This window comes from Eucalyptus grandis, chromosome 6 (genome assembly GCF_016545825.1).
Source record: "Eucalyptus grandis isolate ANBG69807.140 chromosome 6, ASM1654582v1, whole genome shotgun sequence".
Taxonomy (NCBI): domain Eukaryota; kingdom Viridiplantae; phylum Streptophyta; class Magnoliopsida; order Myrtales; family Myrtaceae; genus Eucalyptus; species Eucalyptus grandis.
Window position 1 is genome coordinate 2,840,308 of NC_052617.1, and position 22,119 is coordinate 2,862,426.

The following is a 22,119-nucleotide window of genomic DNA, read 5'->3' on the forward strand; positions in this document are numbered from 1 at the left end:
TCTTCAAGTTTTATTGGATAGAATGTTTGGAGATACTTTTGCCACTGGGAGCATCACATGGAATCCTGCACAAGACTTACATATTGATGAGGATGTTGTCGCCACACAATTTGACATTGGTGGTTCAGCAAGAGCAGGATTTACTGATGATAATATAGAGGACGATATGGGTGGAAAGAGCAGTGACCAACATCGAAGTGATAAAAGAACGTCGCAGAGTTCGGTGAGACAATCTCAAGGAAAGAAACAAAAGAAAAGTACGGCTGATAAGCTAGCATCGCAAATAGAGATGATTTGTTCAGCTATTGAAAGTAGAAGTTATGCCAAAGAGGTTGATCCTTACAAGGAACTCATGGAGACGTTGAAAGCTATACACGAGATAAAGCAAAATCAAGAGTTATATTTTTTTTGCACTAGATTATCTTTCGGAAAGGAAAGATAATAGGCAAATCTTTATGAACTTAGATGATGATCAAGAAAAGTCACGTGGCTCAAGTATAAGTTCGCATAACGTAGGGCTCACTAGGATATTTGCTATTTATATTTTTCACGTGTAATGTTATTGTAATTTAATATATATTTGCACTACTTATTTGTATTAGTTGGTGAGACATATTTATGCTACGTTATCAGACTTGTTTTTAATTGGTGTTTTTATCGAATGGAGTTTGCATACATATATATGATAAGTGTTTTTTTGTTGATGAATGATTTAAATAATTCGTTATATATCTTATTCTAATTCTATTTTGTTACTTTGATCAGTTATGGATTACTCTTCTGAAAGGGAAAACCATGAAAAAGAGGAAGAAGAATATTGGCAACTTTGTGTAGCTGCACATACTTGCGGTGTTAGTGTTTATCAGGCAATATATGGTGACAAAATACTGTGCATGACCTTATCATATACTGAAAATGCATGGTTGAGAGAGTTGATGGATATAGATGCTAATCCAGAAAGGTTTTATCAAATGTTTAGAATGGATAGAATTGTGTTTAAGAATTTAATGAATGATTTAGTGACACGATATGGTTTGAAAGGAACTAGAAATATTGATGTTGCAGAAATGTTAGGATTATTTCTTCATATTTTAGGACATAATATAGGTAATAGGTTAGCACAAGAGCGCTTTCAGCATTCTAGGGAAACCATATCCAGGCTATTTAGCTTAGTTTTGGATAAAGTATGTGAAATGGGAGCAAATTTGATCCAACCATCCGATCGACAATTCAAGGAAGTTTCAAAGAAGATCTACAAGATTTTTTCCACAATTTAAGGTAAGTTATGATTATACAATAGAAAATATGAATTAAATATAAATCAAATAATATTCTTCTTCTTGTTTTAGGATTGTATTTGAGCTATAGATGGTACTCATATTCCAGCGGTGGTACCTACGAGTGAGCAGTTTCGTTTTATTGGTCGAAAAGGAACACCGACGCAAAATGTGATGGCCGTGTGTAATTTTAACATGGAATTTACTTACGTGTGGGCCGGTTGGGAGGGAACAGCTCATGACACTCGTATCTTTTATGAAGCCATCAGGAGACATGATTTACAATTTCCTCATCCTCCAAAATGTTAGTTAATTAATAGTTTTTATGCATTAATATACGTATGTATTATATGTTGATTAAATTTACAATTTTTTTTTTTTGTGTAGGTAAATATTATTTGGTCGATGCTGGATATCCAAATCCCACAGGTTATTTGGGGCCATATAAAGAAGTTAGATATCATTTACCTGAGTTTCAACAAGGTCCTCAACCGTCAAGTTATAAAGAAGTGTTCAATCGTGCTCACTCCTCACTACGATTAGAAATTGAGCGAGCTTTTGGTGTATTGAAGAAGAAGTGGAAAATTTTAAAGGGCATGCCAAGTTATCCATATACAAAGCAAGTGAAAATTGTGATAGCAACGATGGTTTTGCACAATTATATACGGAGAAATGCCTTGAATGATACACATTTTGCTAGAGTAGATTTAGATCCCAATTTATATACAATTGATTCTGATAATGTAAATGGGGAGGGTAATGCTTCAAATGATGATGTAGCATATGATATGGCATGTTTACGTGATCAAATAGCTATGCATTTATGAAGTAATTAAGGATATTTGTAATTTTTAAGGATAATGAACTCTTTCCTCAAAGCATATGTTATCATGTTTTTATTGTAATTAACGTATTTTTATTTTAATTGAGAAAGAGCGCACGTAAATTTTTTCTATTTGATGTCTACGTGATCAAATAGCTATGCATTTATGAAGTAATTAAGGATATTTGTAATTTTTCAGGATAATGAACTCTTTCCTCAAAGCATATGTTATCATGTTTTTATTGTAATTAAAGTATTTTTATTTTAATTGAGAAAGAGCGCACGTAAATTTTTTTCTATTTGATGTCTACGTGATCAAATAGCTATGCATTTATGAAGTAATTAAGGATATTTGTAATTTTTCAGGATAATGAACTCTTTCCTCAAAGCATATGTTATCATGTTTTTATTGTAATTAAAGTATTTTTATTTTAATTGAGAAAGAGCGCACGTAAATTTTTCTATTTGATGTCTTTTAGTAAAAAAAAAATGAATTTTAATTTTAATAAAATTGTTTACACAACATCTTTAAAATTGTTATCAAATATAAATTAAAAAGGTTACAAACATTATTTTCTTAATTTTAAACAAATAAAAATATTTACATTAATCACCAAATGGGCTTTCTAAATGTGTTTTTTTACCAAACATCATTTATCTCAAAGTTGCTTTTCAAAGTAGAATTTACCAAACAGTCTTTGATTCTCTCCAAAGCCCTTGCGCAAACTACTGTATTTTCAACGCTTCCAACGCCGAACCAAACGCACCCGAAGTCTCTAGCTGTATGTGAACAGACTTTTCTTTACCAACACGGTAGGACTTCGGTCAAGAACCAGAACTTCTCGGATGGTGTGCTTCAAACAAGAATAATGACCCCACAGAGAGATGGAAAGAAAGAACCCATTAGTCTCAAAGTTGCCAATTTTATATTGGAGCTTGTTGACAGGGACGTTTCACATCTCCTTTTTCAGTAATGTGATGAAGTTTCTAACTGTATGTGAACAGACTTTTCTTTACCAACACGGTAGGACTTCGGTCAAGGACCGGAACTTCTCGGATGGTGTGCTTCAAACAGGAATAGTGACCCCACAGAGAGATGGAAAGAAAGAACCCATTAGTCTCAAAGTTGCCAATTTTATATTGGAGCTTGTCGACAGGGATGTTTTGATGACTATATTATGGTTCGATAACAATTGGAAATTAATTCGACCAAAAAAAAAACAATTGAAAATTAATATGTAGTCATTTGACATGCCCAAAAGCGTTTAAATAAAATGTCAAAAAGGAACTGGGTTTAATGTTGTCCGGAGGGCAAGATAGCTGGAACAGATTGCATCCCTCGCTAGGCTTCAGTTGGAAGAATTTGATGCAAAAGGCAGTTTGGGTTCTCTGTCCACCCCACAGGAAATTCGCAATAAAGACTGAAGTCACGAGATGATTGATGCTATGGACTATGAAGCGGTCCATATAGTTGCCTTTACAATATATAAGATTATGGGAAATCCATGATTTACTAGTCTATTCTCTATTAATATCATATTACTAGATTCTAAATACACATATATAGCTTGAGTTTGTGATGAACATTGACAAAAAAGTACTATACAAAAATGTCAGAAAAGACATAGACATTCTAGACAAATTAAGTATGAGAAAAATAGCAATTTCACCTTGACAAGCACAGTTACTAAGTACTCCAAATTAACCAATTCAAATGACTTGAAGAGGTGCATTCGATTGACCAGGGAAACAAAGGAGTACAAAATGAACACAGGGTAATAAGAATAGTAGGGATTCATGGAGGTACTTGAAATGTCTTAACATATAAGTAATTATAGGATGAAATATTGATATAATTTGAAAAAAATAAAGAGCAAGCCTGGACCATAAAAAAAAAAAAGAAAAAATATAGGAGGACTTACTTGAAGAGTACTTAGCACATGCATCTCCTTCGATACCTCGATCTTGCTCAAAAGGCAAATCGGATATTGCCAAAGGTTCAACTTTCCCCACGAGAAGCAAAGCAATGCATTCCTTGGTCCTCACATCTTTTGTGGACGAGAACAAAACTCTAACTCCGTCGGTTCCCTTTATTTTAATAAACACATTCGCCGAAAAAAAAAAAAAACCACCTCCATCTCCCATGGATGACGCCGGTCTTGTGATAGCTCTTCATTTTGTTTGGGTTTTGGCTGAATCTTTTTTCACTTATATTGCTAATTTAGAGCGCAACTTTTTCTATGAACCATTCAGATCAGTAGATGGGGGTGTCTTGACATCTCAAGGGATGGGATTTACAACTCCCTCCCGCCCACCAAAAAAGAAAAAGAAAAAAGAGAGAGAGAACTTAATGGACGTGTCTTGTCTGGTTTCACCATCACTTCTGGTGGGAAACTGGCAACGCATGTGACACGCCCTGTACGCTACTTACATACTTTATGGATAGGTCAAGAATGTTGGGCAGTGTCGTGAGGTCTGTTCGACCTGAGAGAAGGTGAGGCAAAATGGTATCATAGCCTTGTTGACCAGGGTCTTGTAAGACACGTGCTCAATTCAATCTATGATAACAACTTTTTTCACCAAAATCTATAATATCATTTCTAGATGAAAATAATATGTTTGTTCGGATTATTTTTCAAAGTCCATAAAATCTCAATGGTACCAAAACGTTCAAACTTGCCAGGTTTTTATTTACTTTCTCAATTATATATTTTCATGCTTTAAGGTTAATATTAAAGTTCAGCTTACTCGTGAGGAAGGCTGTTAAAATATTTAAATACAAAATAACATTTCATTTAACAACTTAAAATTTTGAAATAATTAACACTAATCACAAAATCTCACACATATCTTACTACATCATACTTTGGAGTCATTTGATGGCCAAGTTTGCTGAATTTGGTTGGATTTGGTCTCGAAGCATTTGATTAGTAAATTTGTCGAAGTAGAAGGAATTACTTAGACAAATTAAAAGTATAATAATGTAATCACAAAAAGTGTGAAAGTACAAGGGCTAAAAGTAGAAATTTTCTTTGTTCGAGAGATACAATTTTCTGCAAATTCAACATGGAGTTGAGGGGCTCGGATTTGCTTTGCAAGCCCCCTGCGTTTGTAGTTGAAACCCTAGCAATCAAAGAAGCTCTCGTGGATAAAGCTGAGGTGCGAGTTGAGTTCTGCACAGGTACACCGAACTGAAAGTCTTCTACACGTGGAGATAGCTTTAGACAACTTAGACTTAGGGTGCATTTGGTTCAGCATTTAAAAAGCTCATTGGGAAAATGAAAAACAGTTTAACCTAAAGGGCCTTGGAGGAAATGCAAAGACTGTTTGGTAAATTCTGCTTTGAAATGCAACTTTGAAAGAAATAATATTTGGTAGAAAACACATTTGTAAAGCTCCTTTGATGATTAATCTAAATATTTTATTTTTTTTTTTTTTTTTAAATTAAAAAATAATGTTTGCGACTTTTAAATTTATATTTAACAATCATGTTAATGATGTTGTATAAACAATTTTATTAAAATTAAAATTTCTTTTTTTTTTTGCCAAAAAATATCAAATGGAAAAAATTTATGTACTCTCTTTCTAAATTGCACAAAGAATACTTTCATTACAATAAAAACAAAATAACATATGCTTTGAGGAAAGAAACTTATTATCCTTAAAAATTACAAACATCCTTAATTACTTCCTAAATTCATAGCAATGAGAAAAAGCCTCATCCAGAACATCATCCCCATATTCATAGAGCTGAAGAGATTACTCGAGAGCAAGAACAGCCCCCTCACAGGTTCCTCATGGATTGCCTCCGTCTCCTCCTCAAGGACTACAAGAATGAGATAGAGGGGCTCTATTGGTTGCTCATAAGCAGCTCCAAAGAGAGCTCTTATATGACATGCAGAAACATGAATTTGCAAAGGCCAGATCAGAAGCTACAGAGACCGTTGCTGTCATGGAAAAATCAGGGAATAATCATATGCCTCAGGCTTCCAATGCTCCCAGTGGAGTGTTGCGCCAAAACAAGTCCTTTAATGAATTGCAGAGTAATTCTAGAGTGGCTTCGGCTCTGGCAGACGCTGCAGCTGAGGCCACAGCACGGTCTGTGCTCAGGGAAGTAAACAGAGGGACTTCCACGCTAGCTCTTAGTTCTCTCAAAGTGCCCAAGGTCAAGTCTTGCAATGGACCAACAGGTAGTGGGGGCACTCCAAGCAATCGTCCCAGAGAAGTACTGGAATCTTTAAGAAGGCAGCCCTTTGGTTCTGATGATGAAGGTTAGAGCCAGCTAATGGATCATGTGCTGTTCTACTTCACTTGAAAATGAAAGCCATTGTAAATTATCTAGAAATGTTGTGCAAGTTTGTCCCATGAATAGCCATCAAACAGAGCAAGAGACCATGAGCTAGAATAAAAGGAATAGGATTCTAATCGATGGACATTTAAGCGAGACAATCCTAAATTCTTTTACTGCATTTGGAAATACCCAGATTTTCAAAGTTTAAAACTAACAATGTGTGAGGAATGAGAGAAGCAAAGCAATAGCAACCAGAAGGCCCAAACATAAAAACCTCACGGATAATAAATGGAGTCAAATAGTTAACAATTGTTGAATATAACTGATACCATAGGTGAACTCAATTTCGTTGGTCGATTAGCTCTACAGTAGCAAATAATACGAGGATTCAGTGGAGGAACACCCAACAAAAGCAGTAAATAAAACAAAGAGAAATTTGCCAATCGCAGATAACTTAATTAAGTGGCCAAAAGAATACCGAAACGCCATGAATCTATGCTCTCATTCTAATTGAAAGCACACTCACCATTATGATTCAAGATGATGAAGAGAGAGGGATCCGGTATGACAAGATTCAAATGGATGGTTGCTTTTATTTATTTATTTGGCTATTCTTTTCCCTGGAGTGTGAGTTCTCTCCTTTTTGTGGCCCTGTATAATGCAATAGAAAACAGGATTCAAATAACAAACAATTAGATCTGAGAGATTTACAGATGGGAAGATCTAACCTGAGAACGGAAACGAGAAAAAAAAAAAAAGCAAACGGATCTCAGACGGAGATGCCAGAGAGAGAGAGAGAGAGAGAGAGAGAGAGAGAGAGAGAGAGAGTTTAAAAGTATTCGTTACCTCGGGGAAGCGATCGAGAGGATGGGATTTGTGCTGAGGAGACCGCCACTACCCAAACCTCACTACCCACAAGCAGGGGAAAAACGTGCGAGGATGCAGGGAATCGAGCAGAGGCGATGGCCTGAGTGGTCGCGTCGGAGGGAGGGAGGAGTCGAATTGCGAGCTGCTGCGTCCTCCGTTTCAGAAGATCGAAGTAAGAACAAACCTAGATGAGGAGAAGAATCGAGCTGAGGAAACAAACCCAGATGAAGAGAAGAATCGAGCGGAGGAAACAAACCCATATTTTTCGTCGGCAAATCTGAAGGTGCTGGAGATTGTCTTTAACGGATCTGAAGTCGGCGTCGTCGTGGGGCTCTCAGGAGAGTGAGCGTGAGGACTGGAGCGTGTGTTTCTGGAGGTGCAGGGAGAAACCCTTGGTTTTGTTCTTTTAGAAAGGGGTAAATTTGGGTTTCTAATAATTTTTAGGATAAAAAAGGGACTTCACGAAATTTCATTAATGGAGGACTTCAGCATTCTGAAAATGCTGAAAGCTCAATGCTTTAGTCTCTACGAGCATTGAGCTTTCAGCATCCCCAAGGCCAACTTTCAACTCAAAACTCATTGAAAAATGGTTGCCAAACACCTCTTTTTTTCCCCAAGGAGCTTTCAGGGCTGAAGGGGCTTTCTAAATGCCCAACCAAACACGAGATGTTGTGAATTGTGTCATGGGCCAAATGAAATCCCCTTGGACTTCTAGGTCCATCATCCAGGGATTGTGGTCTTCTATTGGCCCAACTAGGAGCAGAATTAAACTAAAATATGAGCCAAGAGAAGCAAATTGTGTTGACGGATTGGGTGCCCACCGACCCGAGCTCGAACCCTTCCATCCAATTGGGTTGCTTATCTCCCTTGTTCCTTTGGTTAATTTTAAGTTTTGAATTTGGTACTAGTTGTAATTCATTTTAAAGTTAGTAATCTAAAGTTATTTTCGACCCAAAAAAAAAAAACATAGACTTGGTTGTGCCACCTAGTGAGATAGTCCCTCAAGCACTGGTGTTACGGTAAACTCACCTTTCATGTCCATGAACTGGTGGGGTTCTTGCTCTTGCGTAAGGGCAGTTTACCATTCACGTTGGTACTTACATGTTTAAATAAGAGGATCGGAGTAAAATCGTCAGTAACATGATGGCTAGACATTTCTTTTTCTACATTTCAATAGCAGGGGTAGTAACTTTGATCCATTGTAAGTCTCTAATCGTAAGCCATATGTTGCCATGAACAACATGGCAATGCTGTTGAGATACGGACGGTTCATTGTGTCAAGTACAATGCCTTAATCTGAAAATAACTACGAGTCGAAGTTCGGTATAAGGTGTTCTCATCAAAGCGATGCAACCCATGCTTTAAGGCAACACAACATCTCGAAAGAGATGCTCTTGCAAACATTCTCTCCTTTTAGAGATAGATTTTGTCATCCTCGTTTCTCACGTCCTAAGGCATAACCAAGAAAAATTCGGACGAAAGAAAGCGATCGTGTGTTCCCGTAGTCAATGCTGCTGTCATCGCCCGCGACCCTTAAATTCTTCTACAAAATCTGTCTCATTATAGCATTCTTACTTCTCCTAATAACGTAACATGGTGATAGATGTGAAAGCTAGAATGAGCACCTAGAGGGGGTGAATAGGTGCCGAAACAATTTTGCGAGATAAGTGCAGCACAAATTAACAAAAGATTATGAAAAGGAAATTCCTCTCTTTTCAAATAAACAAGTTACGATCAAAGTAAAAGAGCGTAGGGAAGAGAATATGAACACAGAGATTATAGTGGTTCGGCTTAATCCAAGCCTACGTCCACTCTTCCGCACTGACAGCTCACCGGCTGATTTCACTATGAACAAAAGAGTTGTTATAGTAAAGCTCTTCCTTGATTCCACAGTGTAGAGACTCTACTACACTTCCTCAAGGTCTCTCAAAGATATAGACTCTCTTTTGCGTACAAGATTTCGCTCAACATTTTAATTGACTAAGAACAAGGAGCTTGGACTTTGGAATTCTTCTATCGCGCACACACTCGAGCAAATGAACGTCTTCCTTATATACTTTTTTATGCCATCATACCTGTTGGCACTTACCAAAGGAATTCTTCTAATCTACCCGTTAGACAGAATCAATTAGGAAGATCTTCGAGCTATTTAAGGAACATGACGATAGCCCATCAATTCTGCTCGCCCATATAATCAGGATCTTGGTTTTCATAAGTAAAACATTCCAAGTATATCTCGCCAATGAACAGATCCACAATCCCTAAATCAATCTCGATTTGAATAATGGATTCCGACATGCTATATCCAGCCAGGAGATCTTCTCCAGTCGATAAAGTCAAATCCTTAATGAAACATCAAGTTCTGAATAAGTCTTCTTCGATGGTCTAGAAACTGTCAATGAGGATAGACTTTGAGTCTTGAGTCTAGCAATCCAGAGGTCTTCAGACTTTGATAGAAGAGTCTGCAAGTCTTCGTACTACACTGATGGAAACGTTTTGTTAGCTTCAAAACACTCAAGGAAGTTTTCTCGAACAATCTCCCCATTTTTTATGGTGACAAAACTTTCTTGCAGATTTGGATAACTTTGACCTGCAAAACATTACTCAAGCAAGTATGCATATCTCACAAAGATAAATGGTTTAGTAATAACACTAGAATCTGCATCCACAGAAAGTAGGTTAGTCTTGTAGATGAACAAAGCCATGAGATATCAATAGTACTTAAGATAAACAAATGTTCAAACAATCAAATCCAAATCCAGTCCAAATCCAAACAGCCAAACACAAAAATCAAGTCAATCAAACATAACCAACACAAAGGTTAAAAAGTGAGTTCAAAGTTCAAATCTGCACCACATCTTCTGCACCACATCTCTCCCCCTTTTTGTCAGCATTAAAAAGGTAGAGATGAAAAGAGAATGGAATTAAGATTGCTTGAGAACACGAACAAGCTAGAAATCTCCCATTGACTGGACAATGCCTTCCAGCTTTTTCAAGTCCTCCTTCAGTTGCGCCACTTCTTTACCCTTAGCATTTGCTTGAACTTGAAGAGCAAGGGCTTGGAGTTGATCATTCAAGGAAACTAAAGAAGCTTGTCCTGCATTCTGCAAGTTCTGAATTTCGTATCCTAGAGCATATATTTGACCTCGCATCTCCAAAAGAACATCAAGTATTCTCATGAAAGTCTGGCTGAATTATCGGTCTTGAGTACCGACTTCGCACGATCGGGCGGTGTATAGCGGATGATGGCAAATCAGCATGGTCACGCAGATTGGGCGATGAAACATCGTGTCCCTCCTCAGGAAATTGAGAGGCATAGATGTCCTCTGGATTTGCTGGAGAGCGGCTTACTCCTTCACTGGTGACAAGGAATGAGGACGTTCCTCTCTTCTCAGGATCTCCCCCTGTTTCCATGCCTTCGGGTGGAGAATAGTGTTCATCATGCTCTGCTTCCACTTGATCTCCTCTCTCCTCTTCTTCTTCTTCTTCCTCAATTCTTTCCTCCTCCGCATCTCTCTCCTCTGCTTCTTTCTCCTCTGCTTCTAAATCTTCTCTCTCTCCCGAGTCCTCTCGTACTGCTTCATCCGTGTCTTTTTCCTGTCTCTCAATTGATTCTAGAGCAGAACGACTCAAGTTCTTCAATGCCATTGCAGAAATGGTAATATCATCCTCATCCTCTTCATCCTCAATGATGAGAGCTCTTCTTTTCTTGAATGGAGCGACCATGGGCTCCTTCCTTTTCATTTTTGCAGCCGAAGAGATTTGATGAGTCTTAACAAGGGTTTTCTCGTTAAATTGCTCCAATGCCTTGTTGAGCTCCTTCAGACGCATTTGGATTGAATCTTCTTTCCTTTTTGTTTAGCTTTATGAATCTTCTTATCATGAGAGCAAGCTCTTCATCATCCATATAGTCTTCAAAATCTGTGACATCAGAATCATCATTAAATTTTAATGCAATGAATTTCTTACCTTTAGGATCTTCATCTTCGTTGATTTGCTCCACTTCATAAGACTAAAGAGTCCCAACCAATTCATCGATGAAATGATTTCCCTTGTACTGAGGCAGCTGGTGAGGATTGTTTGCCACCATATCAACAGGTGGTTATGGTGACGCAAGAAGTAGAAGACCTTATGAGACATGGCAGTTTCCCAAATGGACTATTTGAGCCGATGGAGACTACATTTAGTAAATTGTTAGAAGGAAAGATGGTGGGAGAGACATTTCAGAGAAATATTACAAAGATTTTGGAGTGTCTAGCAAAGAATCAAGTATCCCAATTAGGCATTTATGGGATGGGGGGTGTTGGTAAAACAACTACTATGGTGCACGTATATAACATACTCATTGAAAAGGCAAACTATCAAAATGTGTTGTGGGTCACTGTGTCACAAGATTTTAATGCACAAAAGTTATAGGAGGACATTTGGAAGAAACTGAAATTTGACACACCACAAGAAAAGGACGTGAGGCAAGGAGCAGCAATGTTGTCCGATTGTTTAACGAAAATAGGGAAGTCTATAATGATCCTCGATGATGTGTGGGAATATTTCAATCTTGAAGAGGTGGGGATCCCTGTTGGAGTAAATGGAATTAAGTTGGTCTTAACCACTCGATCCTATGATGTATGCCGCCAGATGCTTTGTCAAGAGAATATAAAAATCGAACCTCTATCCAATAAAGAAGCCAAGAGTTTATTTTTGGAGGAGCTTAAATTCAAAGTGGACCTTAATTTGGAAATTGAAGTAGTTATGGACTCCATTGTTAAAGAATGTGAAGGCTTGCCGATTGGACTCATCATGATGGCAAGAAGCATGAGAGGAGTGACCAATGTGTTTGAATGGAGGGCTTCCCTGGTGAAATTGAAAGAATCAAGTATGGGGCAAACATGTATGGAGAAGGTCTTAATGAATCTGAAATTTAGTTATGATCACCTTGGTAATTCCAATGCCCAACAGTGTTTCTTATCTTGTGCACTTAATCCAGAAGATAGATTGATCGATAAGTTCGAGTTGATAGAATTCTTTATCGACCAAGGATTGATTGGTGGATTGAATACAAGGAAGGAGCAATATGATAGAGGCCTCACCATATTGAGCAAACTTGGAAATGTTTGCCTATTGGAAGATCATGGGCACGAGATGAAAATGCATGATTTGATTTTAGACATGGCATTGCATATCATGAGTACAACTTCCATTGTAAAAGCAGGAAAGAGGTTGAGGAGGATTCCACCAGAGGAATATTGGACGGATGTTTTGGAGAAAGTTTCTCTGATGGAAAGCGAAATTAGTGAATTTCCATTGAACATGTCACCAAATTGTCCTAAACTATCAACTTTACTACTGAATAGAAGCTTGTCAAAGGATGTGGTCCTCCTTGATTCTTTCTTCAAACAGTTATGTGGGCTAAAGGTTCTAAACCTGAGTGGATGTCAACTAACAGAACTTCCAAATTCCATCTTAGAATTGGTAAAGTTGAGAGCACTATTACTAAAAAATTGTATGTTTTTGCGCCGTATTCCTTATCTAGGGAAGCTCACATCTTTAAAAAAGTTGGACGCTAGTGGTTATACTGTTCTTAAAGCACCCGAGGGTTTGGAAAAGTTGGTGAACTTGAGATATCTTGACCTTACCAACTCATATATTGCGAGATTGCCCAAAGGAACACCGGACCATTTACTAGACTTGCAATGTCTTGAAGTTTCGGTAAAAGAAGAAGACATTACAAAATTGGGGGCATTGGAGGCATTTGGATGCTCCCTTCAAAATATAGATGATTTCAACAAGTGTGTGAGGTTTATTGAGCAGAGTGATAGCCCTTGCTATTACAAACTCGAGGGCATCTAGGATCACTGTTTATTGCGAAAGTAAGTGTTGACACTCAATTGGGGATTTTGGGGAGGAGAGTCCACATTTGGGAGTGGGGTCATGCTATTGTGAGCATGGGGGGGGGGGCATGCACCAGCATTTTTATTTTGATTCCCCGGGATGTGCAAAAAATGATAATGATGAAATGCAATGGTATAACAAATTTGTCTAGCATGGGTCCGCTTAAATTCCTTTAGGAGCTAAATATAAAAAATTGTGAAAACTTAGGGGCGTTGTGACATCCAGATTTTTCAACCCTGTCTTCTACTGAATAAATCGGACATTTCATTGATGCGCTTATAGGGTTATTCTCAGAACCGATCACTCTCGAGATAATTAGACTATCTGGGGAAATTATTAAGAAATTTTAAGGCAATAGACTTGAGAACTCGATCAGGAATCGGCTTCTCGACCGTGTCCATCTTTAGAGGTCATTACGGCATAGTTAAAAATTGATTTGAAATCGAGATAGACTTGATCGATAGAGATATGTGGCTAATCGTGGGTGACACCACCGAATTAGAAAATTATCGTCGGCCGACACTAGACTGATTTTCTTATTGTTTTGGTACCCTGTGTCCGTATTTGGGTCATCGAGAATTTTCACGATAATCAAGAGTCGCCATTGAGTCGAGTGGGTTCATAGTGGCTCGAAGAAAATCGACCACGGGTCATTTGCACTTAAAAATATCTGAAAGTTACCCAATAGCCTAGATCACGCTAAAAACACATCGAATAGAAATTAATCGTCGATTCGAGTCCGATTTCAGAAATTGAAGTTTTGGTCATGTCACAATTAATTCTAGAAGTGTCGACTCAATCTCAGAAACTTTTTCAGAGATTCCAAGACTTTTACGGAAAATCGTTGCGGACGCCGTGGAAAATCAACAGAAATTCAGATAGGCCAAATTAAAGATAATTTGGACTTCCAGGCCGAGCCTTTGAGTGTCAGGGACTTGCAAAGAATTGTACGGGATTTTTCTTCAGAGAAATTGGACCTCAATTTGGAGAGATTGGAATTAAAATTGAGTTCGAACTTAGTTAAAATCGCATCTTAAGATGGGGGTGTGCAACATTGGTATCGATTTGGATTTAATGGTGATATTATCTTATTAGAAAGTAAAAAGGGAGCATTAGGATATTTTTTAGGGCTTTTGGGGGGACAAGCATTTAAGAGAAGAGATGTTTGTGTTGATCTTTTCTTTGGCTTGTGGAACACGCACAAACGGCTGGCTTCCATCTTCTCACGCGGACGACCCCTGCCTCAACCGAAGGTTTATTCTGCTTTTGCTTTCAACTTTCGCTTCCTCCTTCCTCGATCAGTCCCTGCCGCCTGCTCTACTTTCGGTTTTTCCCCTGCGAAGCTGCCATCCGCAACCGAAGCCTCACGCTTCTGCCGTTCAACCATCCACGCGTCTTCAATTGCTGCCACAGCTGCTTCAAGTTCCCACGCCAGTCAACTCCAAGCCTTCTTTTCTTCAAATTGTTGACCAAGCTGCTGCCACGTTGAGCCAGCGAAGTGACGCCGAACGAAGCAACTCGCAAGCCAGCTCGCCACCTCCTTCGGTCAAGCTTCTTCACCCAGCAGAACTAGTTGACCCGCAACTCCCCCGTATCGTCCGCGAAGCCTCACCGTCCACGCGTCCGAGTTGCTTCCTTTGGTCTTCACGCCCCAACAGCACGCGTCCAGGAATCCACCGAGTCAGTCGAGTTTGGCCAGCGAAGCAGCGTCCACGAGCAGCTTCCGTCTTCAGTCTTCTCCAGCGGCGTGCCCTCAGCCTTCACGAAATTGTCGAGGCCCATCTTTGCCTTGTTTGGCCCACCTTCATCAGCCCAGCAGCTCATTTGAAGCCACCGAACAGCCCAGCTTCCAGTTTGCATTTTGCTCAACCAATTGAGACCCACAATTTCCAGCCCACAAATTGAAGCCATCTTCAGCAAGCCCAACTCAATTTGGGTCCAGCCCAAAAGCAAGAACAAATCTCAGTTGGGCTGAGATTTGTTGGGCCAAGGTCAAGGCCCGGTCCAAGCCCGCCAGTATTGTCGAAAGCCCGATTTCGGCCGCCGTCGCGGTGTTCCGATACCCACTTTTAATCAAGTGAGTTTTACTCACTAATGCTTTCTTAGCTTGCTAATTATGCTTAGGGTTGGTTAGATTTAATTAAGTGCAATTAGGTGATTAGATTAGGTTAGAACAATTAAATTAGTGATTTAATGATGCATGTTAAGTGTTTAGACCTAATTATTAGCAAGTAGAAAGATTCGGTTATTTATTGAATGCATCTCGGGATTTTTCCCGACCCGTTTCGAGCTCCAATCAGGCATTACGGGCCTAAATTGGATTTTTAATATTTATTTATTTAATTTTCGAAATTAATTACTTAATTAATTATTTTTCCGGAAATTCAACCGGGATGGCCGGTGCCCGGAATTTCGTGCTGATTGTCGTGATGCAGCCCATTTATTTAATTGAGCTTCAATTTATATGGAATTGATTTAAATTGTGAAATTTGAGGATTTGTTCTAAATTGTTTGTAATTGAATATTTGATTGGTAGATGGCCGAGTATGGGTATATAGCACTAGTTACGTTGATGGGCTATATAATAGAGAGAATGGTGAGAGCTAACTGAGTATATTATTGGCTGAGACCAATCAGATACGATATTATTGGACATACGTGATTCAGTGATTAGAAGTATCACTGGCGAAAACGGCGCCTTAAAGAACGCACGTGAATGACTTATAGACAAACGTGGTTTGGTGATTAATGAAATATCACTGGTGAAAACGACACTTTAAAGAACTCATGATGTTGTCTATTGCCGATGTCATCTTGGCGAAAACGGCGCCCTAGAAAGGACACGTGGTTCAGTGATCAAGGATATTACTGGTGAAAACGGCGCCTTAAAGAACGCACGATGTCGGTGATCGGTATGTCATTGGCGAAAACGACGCCCGAGAAACACATGTGATTTGATAAAGGAGTATACCATTAGAGAATTATGGTATGAGTAGAAATGACTTAGAGATGGTTCGAATGACATGTAATCGACTAAGTCGATTGATTAATGCTTGATCGGATGTTGTGAATTGTTTGAATATCTATGTTTAACCTTAATTTGCAAGTGGAATCTGAGGCCAAGGTAAGTTCTTTGATCTGTGCGTGTTTAGGCAGCCCATAGTGTATTGGCTTACTAATCGGGTCTTAAAGGGTAGAACTCGCTGATGAGTGATCTCATTGGTTATTGAATAACCATTTCAGGGCCCTGAGGAGGAGCCAAGGAAGAGGAACCTGAGGAGGAGAAAGATTTTTGAAGAAGAAGATGATCCAAAGAGGGATCTTGAGTACAACCGGGATGTGGATTGAGATCTCATCCCTTTTGTGAACCCTGTCTTAGTGTAGATAGGTGTGAGACTTGTTTGCTGTAAATAGTATTGTAAATATACTATGAGTTGTGCTGTTAATAAAAGTGTGGTTGTGAATTTCAATATGAAAAATATGGCATGCTTTTCTATCCCATTGTTTTATTGTCTGGGCATTTAAAAACTGCTTCCGCATGCATAAACGAAAGAAAGGATTGGTGATACTTAGTCCTAGGACATTGCACTTTAAAATTGACTAAATTAAGGGATGGGTGTGTGCCCAAGGATCGGGGCGTGACAAGCTCTCTATGGAGAACAAGACGAAGAAGTAATCGACATCCTTGCCCCGGCCCTTGCGCCTCCCCACTTCCCCAACCTTTGGCTTTTGGGAATATATAAATGTCCGAAACTGAAGTATCTCTTTGGGCATGGGTCTAAATCCAACCTTCCGCATCTACGAGAGATTGGTATATGTGATTGTGAGGAAATTGTGGGGATAATAGCAACAATTACATCCCCACCACCACATCCGCTCCCACTTTTCCCTAATCTCAGAGAGATTTCCATTCAAGACTGTGATAAAACAAAGAGAGTGGTGGAATCTGAGTGGATGCCCCACTTCCCTACTCTAAGAAGTATCAGAGTAATCAAATGTGAGAAGATGGAGGAGATAATCGGACGTCCTATACCATACGTGCCAGTTGAAGAGATTTCTCTCGCATTTCTTAACGTAGCAAAATGCAATAACATGAGAAAGCTGTTTCCGCATGAGTAGCTGCTCCATCTTTGAAATTTTCTAAGAATCGACATCGAGGGCTGCGAAAAAATGGTGGAGATGATAAGCGGAGCGGGACAAGGCCAAGAAGGAAGCATAACGACTCCTGTAAACAACACCCCTTCATCCTTCCAGCCTTCTTCAATTTCTCTCGCAAAGCTAAAGCAGTTGAAGCTACTCAATCTACCCCAACTGAAGAGCATATGTGAAGTCCCAATAAGCTGCGATTCCTTGAAATTTTTGTCTGTGTACAGATGCCCTAAACTGAAGGGGATTCCTTTGCAACTGCGACTGTGTGAAATTGAGGAGCTTTTGTATATTTGGGTGGAAGAAGAGGAAATGTGGAAGACGCTGATGTGGGATCATCCCAATGCTCAGGCTATTCTTCAACCTTATCTCTGAAAAGGGGAACACACGCTATTGATCGTTTTTCATCGGTGCCTTCTCCAAATGCTATAGGTTAATGAGTTTAATTGATATACAATTTGCTTCACTTCTTAAAAGTCCTTGTAAAGATGTAGCTTTTCTGTCTATATAGTCATGCAGCTCTAATAGTGGCCTTTTGCAGAATTGTCCACCGAGGGAAAGGATCTCCAGCGACTCTGCTCTTGAAGAAAGCCCTGCTACTCGACCATGCTTTCCTACAAACTCAACTCTAGTCGCCATATGAATTGACTTTTTTCGTGTAGCCATACTTTGTGTATTTTGAACGCGATCACATTTTTTATTGGCTACTAAAAATGAGTCAATTCGGTCGATATTTCAGGTTAGTCAAAAAACAACAGATCTGAATATTTGGGAAGCCAAGGAACTAGCAGAGTTTGTTTCCTAACTTGTCTTATAACTGAAAGGACAACTTATTATTATGGATTGATCTTCCTAGAATTTGGCCTTCTAAGAAAAGAGAGAATTTTGGGCAGCACTAACTTTAATCTATTTGTGTTTAGAAAGGATTTCAACTATGATATTGCTCTACGATTGAAAATGTTGTGCCACATATGCTGCTTTGCTCTTTTGGATCAGACCAACATGACCCCGATTAAACTTGTTTCGACATTAAACTATCGGGTATAGAATACTTGATCTGCTTAGTTGTATCATCTGTGGAAACGTAGGCCAGGGAGTTTTCTTTTCAACTTTTGTTGTAAAGATTCACCTCAGCCCCACTTTGAGTTAAGATGTAAGAAGACAAAGAAGAAAGAATTGCACAGCTATCACCCCTCTTTTAATGGTTCAAAGTCGTGGATGGATGGAGAACCCTACAGCTTTAGCTCAAGTTGCCAAAAGATCAGAGCAGTTACCAGTTACCATTAGCAAGTCAATGGCAAAAACCAGATCTCTATGTTCATGGAAGGAGTTTGAGCTATTGTCTAATGATCCAAATTTAGCTGAGTACATGAGGTAGTTAAAGCAAGTAATGTTTTTGTCATGCTCTGGGATCCAATCTATCCTCTCATCTGATCTAAATATGCTAGGAGGAAACTTTCTTTTATCATTTCCAGGTAACTGATTGCTTTGCTACTACAGGAAATTTAGGTATTTAGCCAGCTTAGACATCCAAACATTTTGCAAAATTATGGCAGTGAAATTGTGAGTCACCTTTCCACGGCATCTACATGTCCCAGCTCAATGGGCATTCATTATTTGACTCTCCAAAATTTCAACATATTCATACACACTCAGGTTGAGGATTGGCTTTACATAGAATGTGCACATCACAGTTCAATAGACAAGTATATCCCGGAGCATCTTGGGACCCTAACAGAATCAGTTGTCTGTACTTTTTTACTCACCATATTTCACTGGATTGGCTTCCCTGCATGTTAACAACTCCATACATGGGTAATTCTAAACCTTTGATCAAGCATCATGAGATGACTTGCATACTGGATTAGGACGATTGGACCTTCTTCTTTGTGCCTACAGACCTGTTAAAACTCTTTGTCTTGCGCAGGGATTTAAAGGGAGCTAATTTACTTGTGGATGCATCTAGGATAGTCAAACTTGCTGACTTTGGGATTGCTAAACATGTGAGTTTCCACCTCTTCACTGCAAGACTATTGAGTGCATGTAGAAATTCCTTGCTGATCTGTGGCGCTTTCAAATGTGAAGTCAGAAACCCAAGGTGACTGCGTACATCTCATTATTGGTTTGTGGCATTTCATCTGTGCAAAAATCTATTATAGATGGATGAAATGTTATTGAGTAATTTTCTTCACTTTTTTCCCATTGTTTTGGGTAAAGTAACTATGTTGCATAAACAGGGAAAGATTTCTTGCTGTAAATAGATGTTGAAACCTAATGAGAGTTCTTTCCTTTTCTATTGGTTTTTAAAAAGTTCCTAAGAGTGGTAGTGAATAGAATGCAATACCTTTGGCGAAAGGTTGTGGTGTTGTTTTTGCTGCTCCTCTGCATTATTCCAAAAGAAGGATTGAATTTAGTTACAGTAAAGAAGGGCCTCCTTCCTAACATGGGGTAAATGAAAGTGTATAGGTCCATAGAACGGAATTCTGGACAGTAGCCAAGGTAGTGTTGCTCTCTTTTTGAGTTCTTAAGCATTAGCTGAAATCATGTTGTTGATTGCTTCATGGTCCTTTTTCTCAGTAATGAGCTAACATAAGTTGAAAGTGGTTGATTCAGTTATCAATCTGATGTATCTATGTCTATAAAAATGTTGCTATTTTATCTAGTGTTCCATGAACACACCAATAGTTTTCGGCTTTACTAATGCCGTACCATTTCTTAGCTAACCGGACAAGCAGCTTACCACTCTTTGAAGGGAAGTCTAAACTGGGTGGCTCCAGAGGTACCCTGCTTTTGTGAACGCGAATGCTACGTTCCTTTTTTGTCATGGCGGAATGATGAAATAATTTGTCCTGCAGCTCATACAATCCTTAATGGCAAATAATTACAGCACGGATCTCGATCGTACTGCCGACATGTGGAGCTTGGGATGTACTATTTACTGAAATGATAACTGGGAAACCTCCTTGGAGTGAGTATGAGCGGGTAAGTATGCTGCATTGCTTTTTCATTTTCTCTGTTTGTCCTTCCAAGGAAGATGCTTACAACCAAATCGGTGTCTCCATTTTCTGTTGGAAGTTTGGGATTGTACGTATTACCATTTGGTATGTGATCTGTGTCATGAGTTTTTGTTTAAGGTTGAATCATTAATGCAGGTTCAAGCTATATTTAAGGTGATGCGAAGTTCTCCAGCAATACCTGAAACATTTTTTGCCAAGGGAAAGGATTTCCTGCATTGTTGATTTCGAAGACAACCTTCAGAGAGGCCTTCAACTGCTATGCTACTTGAGCATGCTTTCTTGCAAATTTGAAGTTGCTGATGACTGACTTATTTCAAGTGCCATACGTTATTTCATTGTCGCAAAATGGATGTTGTCCTGTAAAGTTCCATATTTACTAAACCAAAAGGATCACAAGGTCCACATATGTGATGAAGTACTTGCATATCGACAAAATAAGATGCATGTTCCTCTTGCATGGTCTGACTGGTAGCATACCAATCCAGGCAATTTTGACAGTGTTGCTTAATCTGAACCTTTTACTACAAAGTGCATTCTTTTCATAAACATTTTATTCATCAAAATTGAATGGTATTGATATTGCTCCAAATAAGCAATAGATCAGCGAAACACAAGGAAGAAAACCCAGAAAAGGAAAAAGAAGAAGAAGATCGAAGCAATAGTGCATCAGAATTCCTAAACTCATTTGGAAAGCAAATACTTTGTCAGCTTGGTGGGAGGAACATAGGCAGGTTCGGCAAACCTGCAATGTCTTAGGATTGCAGAAGTGAAGGGAGAAGCATCAAAGTTATGGGCATTGGAGGCTCTTGATTCTTCCTCCTTCAAGAATGTCGTTGATCTCAACAAATACATGAGATTTCTCCACCCAAAGTGGCCCTCATCACCATCACCAAATTCCAGTGAACCAAGAAAAGCCACTGGTCTACCTGTGAATGTGAATGATGATGATGATCTAAGATTTGGAACTTTCGAGAGGAGAATCGGTGTGGATTGTTGCGATTATGCTCTTTTTAGGGCGGCACGGGAAAGTCTTTCCCCTTATGGTTTTGCTTCCAAGTGATGCTGTAAGTTTGCCAGGTTTTTCCCCCGATGGTTGTTTGTCACTTCCTGGAATGCTTTTAGGATAATTTTGCATCTTGTGTCTATATAATGCAAATAGCCGATGAAATCTGTTAAAACAGTTCGTTTATGAGATTTAATGGGCTTTATATTTATATAATTTACTTTCACTAGTTCAAATTTTTAAGTCGGACTTTCTCTTATGTGCAAATAACAATTTCTACATGCAATGCAGGATAAACAAGCTTCTTTTTTTTTTTTTCCTTTACAATTAAAGTGATTCCTCTATCCTAATGTATACCGGAAATATATGACATGAATGATACAATTTGTAACGGAACAAGAAACTCCTTGAAATTTTGCAAAGTCGGAGGCATAGCTCAGATCGAGCAATGACTCTTGGCCGCATTGGATTCTCTCTTTGTTTTCGTTTTCTTTTGTTCTTTTCCTCATTTTTCAACCAACATCCTAACCTTAAGGCGCCTTTTCTCTTTTGTCCCCCAGCTTTTCCCTTTTCTTTCGTACAACTTGCTCCTTTTCCTGCCTTTTCTTTAATTGTGTGCTCTGCCCAAACCCTTAATGAAGACAACTAATTGGTGTTTAGTTTTCCAAAGTGTAGCATTTTTAAGCACCATCATCGACCATCAAGTTCGCTAAACTCAGTCATTAATTAACTATTCTTGTTTAAACAGGAGCTGCACCAACGTGGAAAGAAAAAGATAAACAAAAACCCAGGCAAGAACTCGTTGG

The 22,119-nt window shown here is 38.9% G+C and overlaps 1 protein-coding gene across 1 annotated transcript; it reads left to right on the forward strand.

Moving 5' to 3' along the window:
• Positions 1–11,740: 11,740 nt before the first annotated feature.
• On the forward strand, positions 11,741–13,105 carry LOC120294921 (probable disease resistance protein At4g27220). Its single transcript, XM_039315961.1, has one exon. It carries the CDS (start codon positions 11,741–11,743, stop codon positions 13,103–13,105), a length of 1,365 nt encoding a protein of 454 aa, XP_039171895.1.
• Positions 13,106–22,119: the final 9,014 nt, after the last annotated feature.

Coding starts and splice junctions, on each gene's coding strand:
- LOC120294921 (XM_039315961.1), top strand. CDS start 11,741: ATGTTGTCCGATTGTTTAACGAAAATAGGGAAGTCTATAATGATCCTC.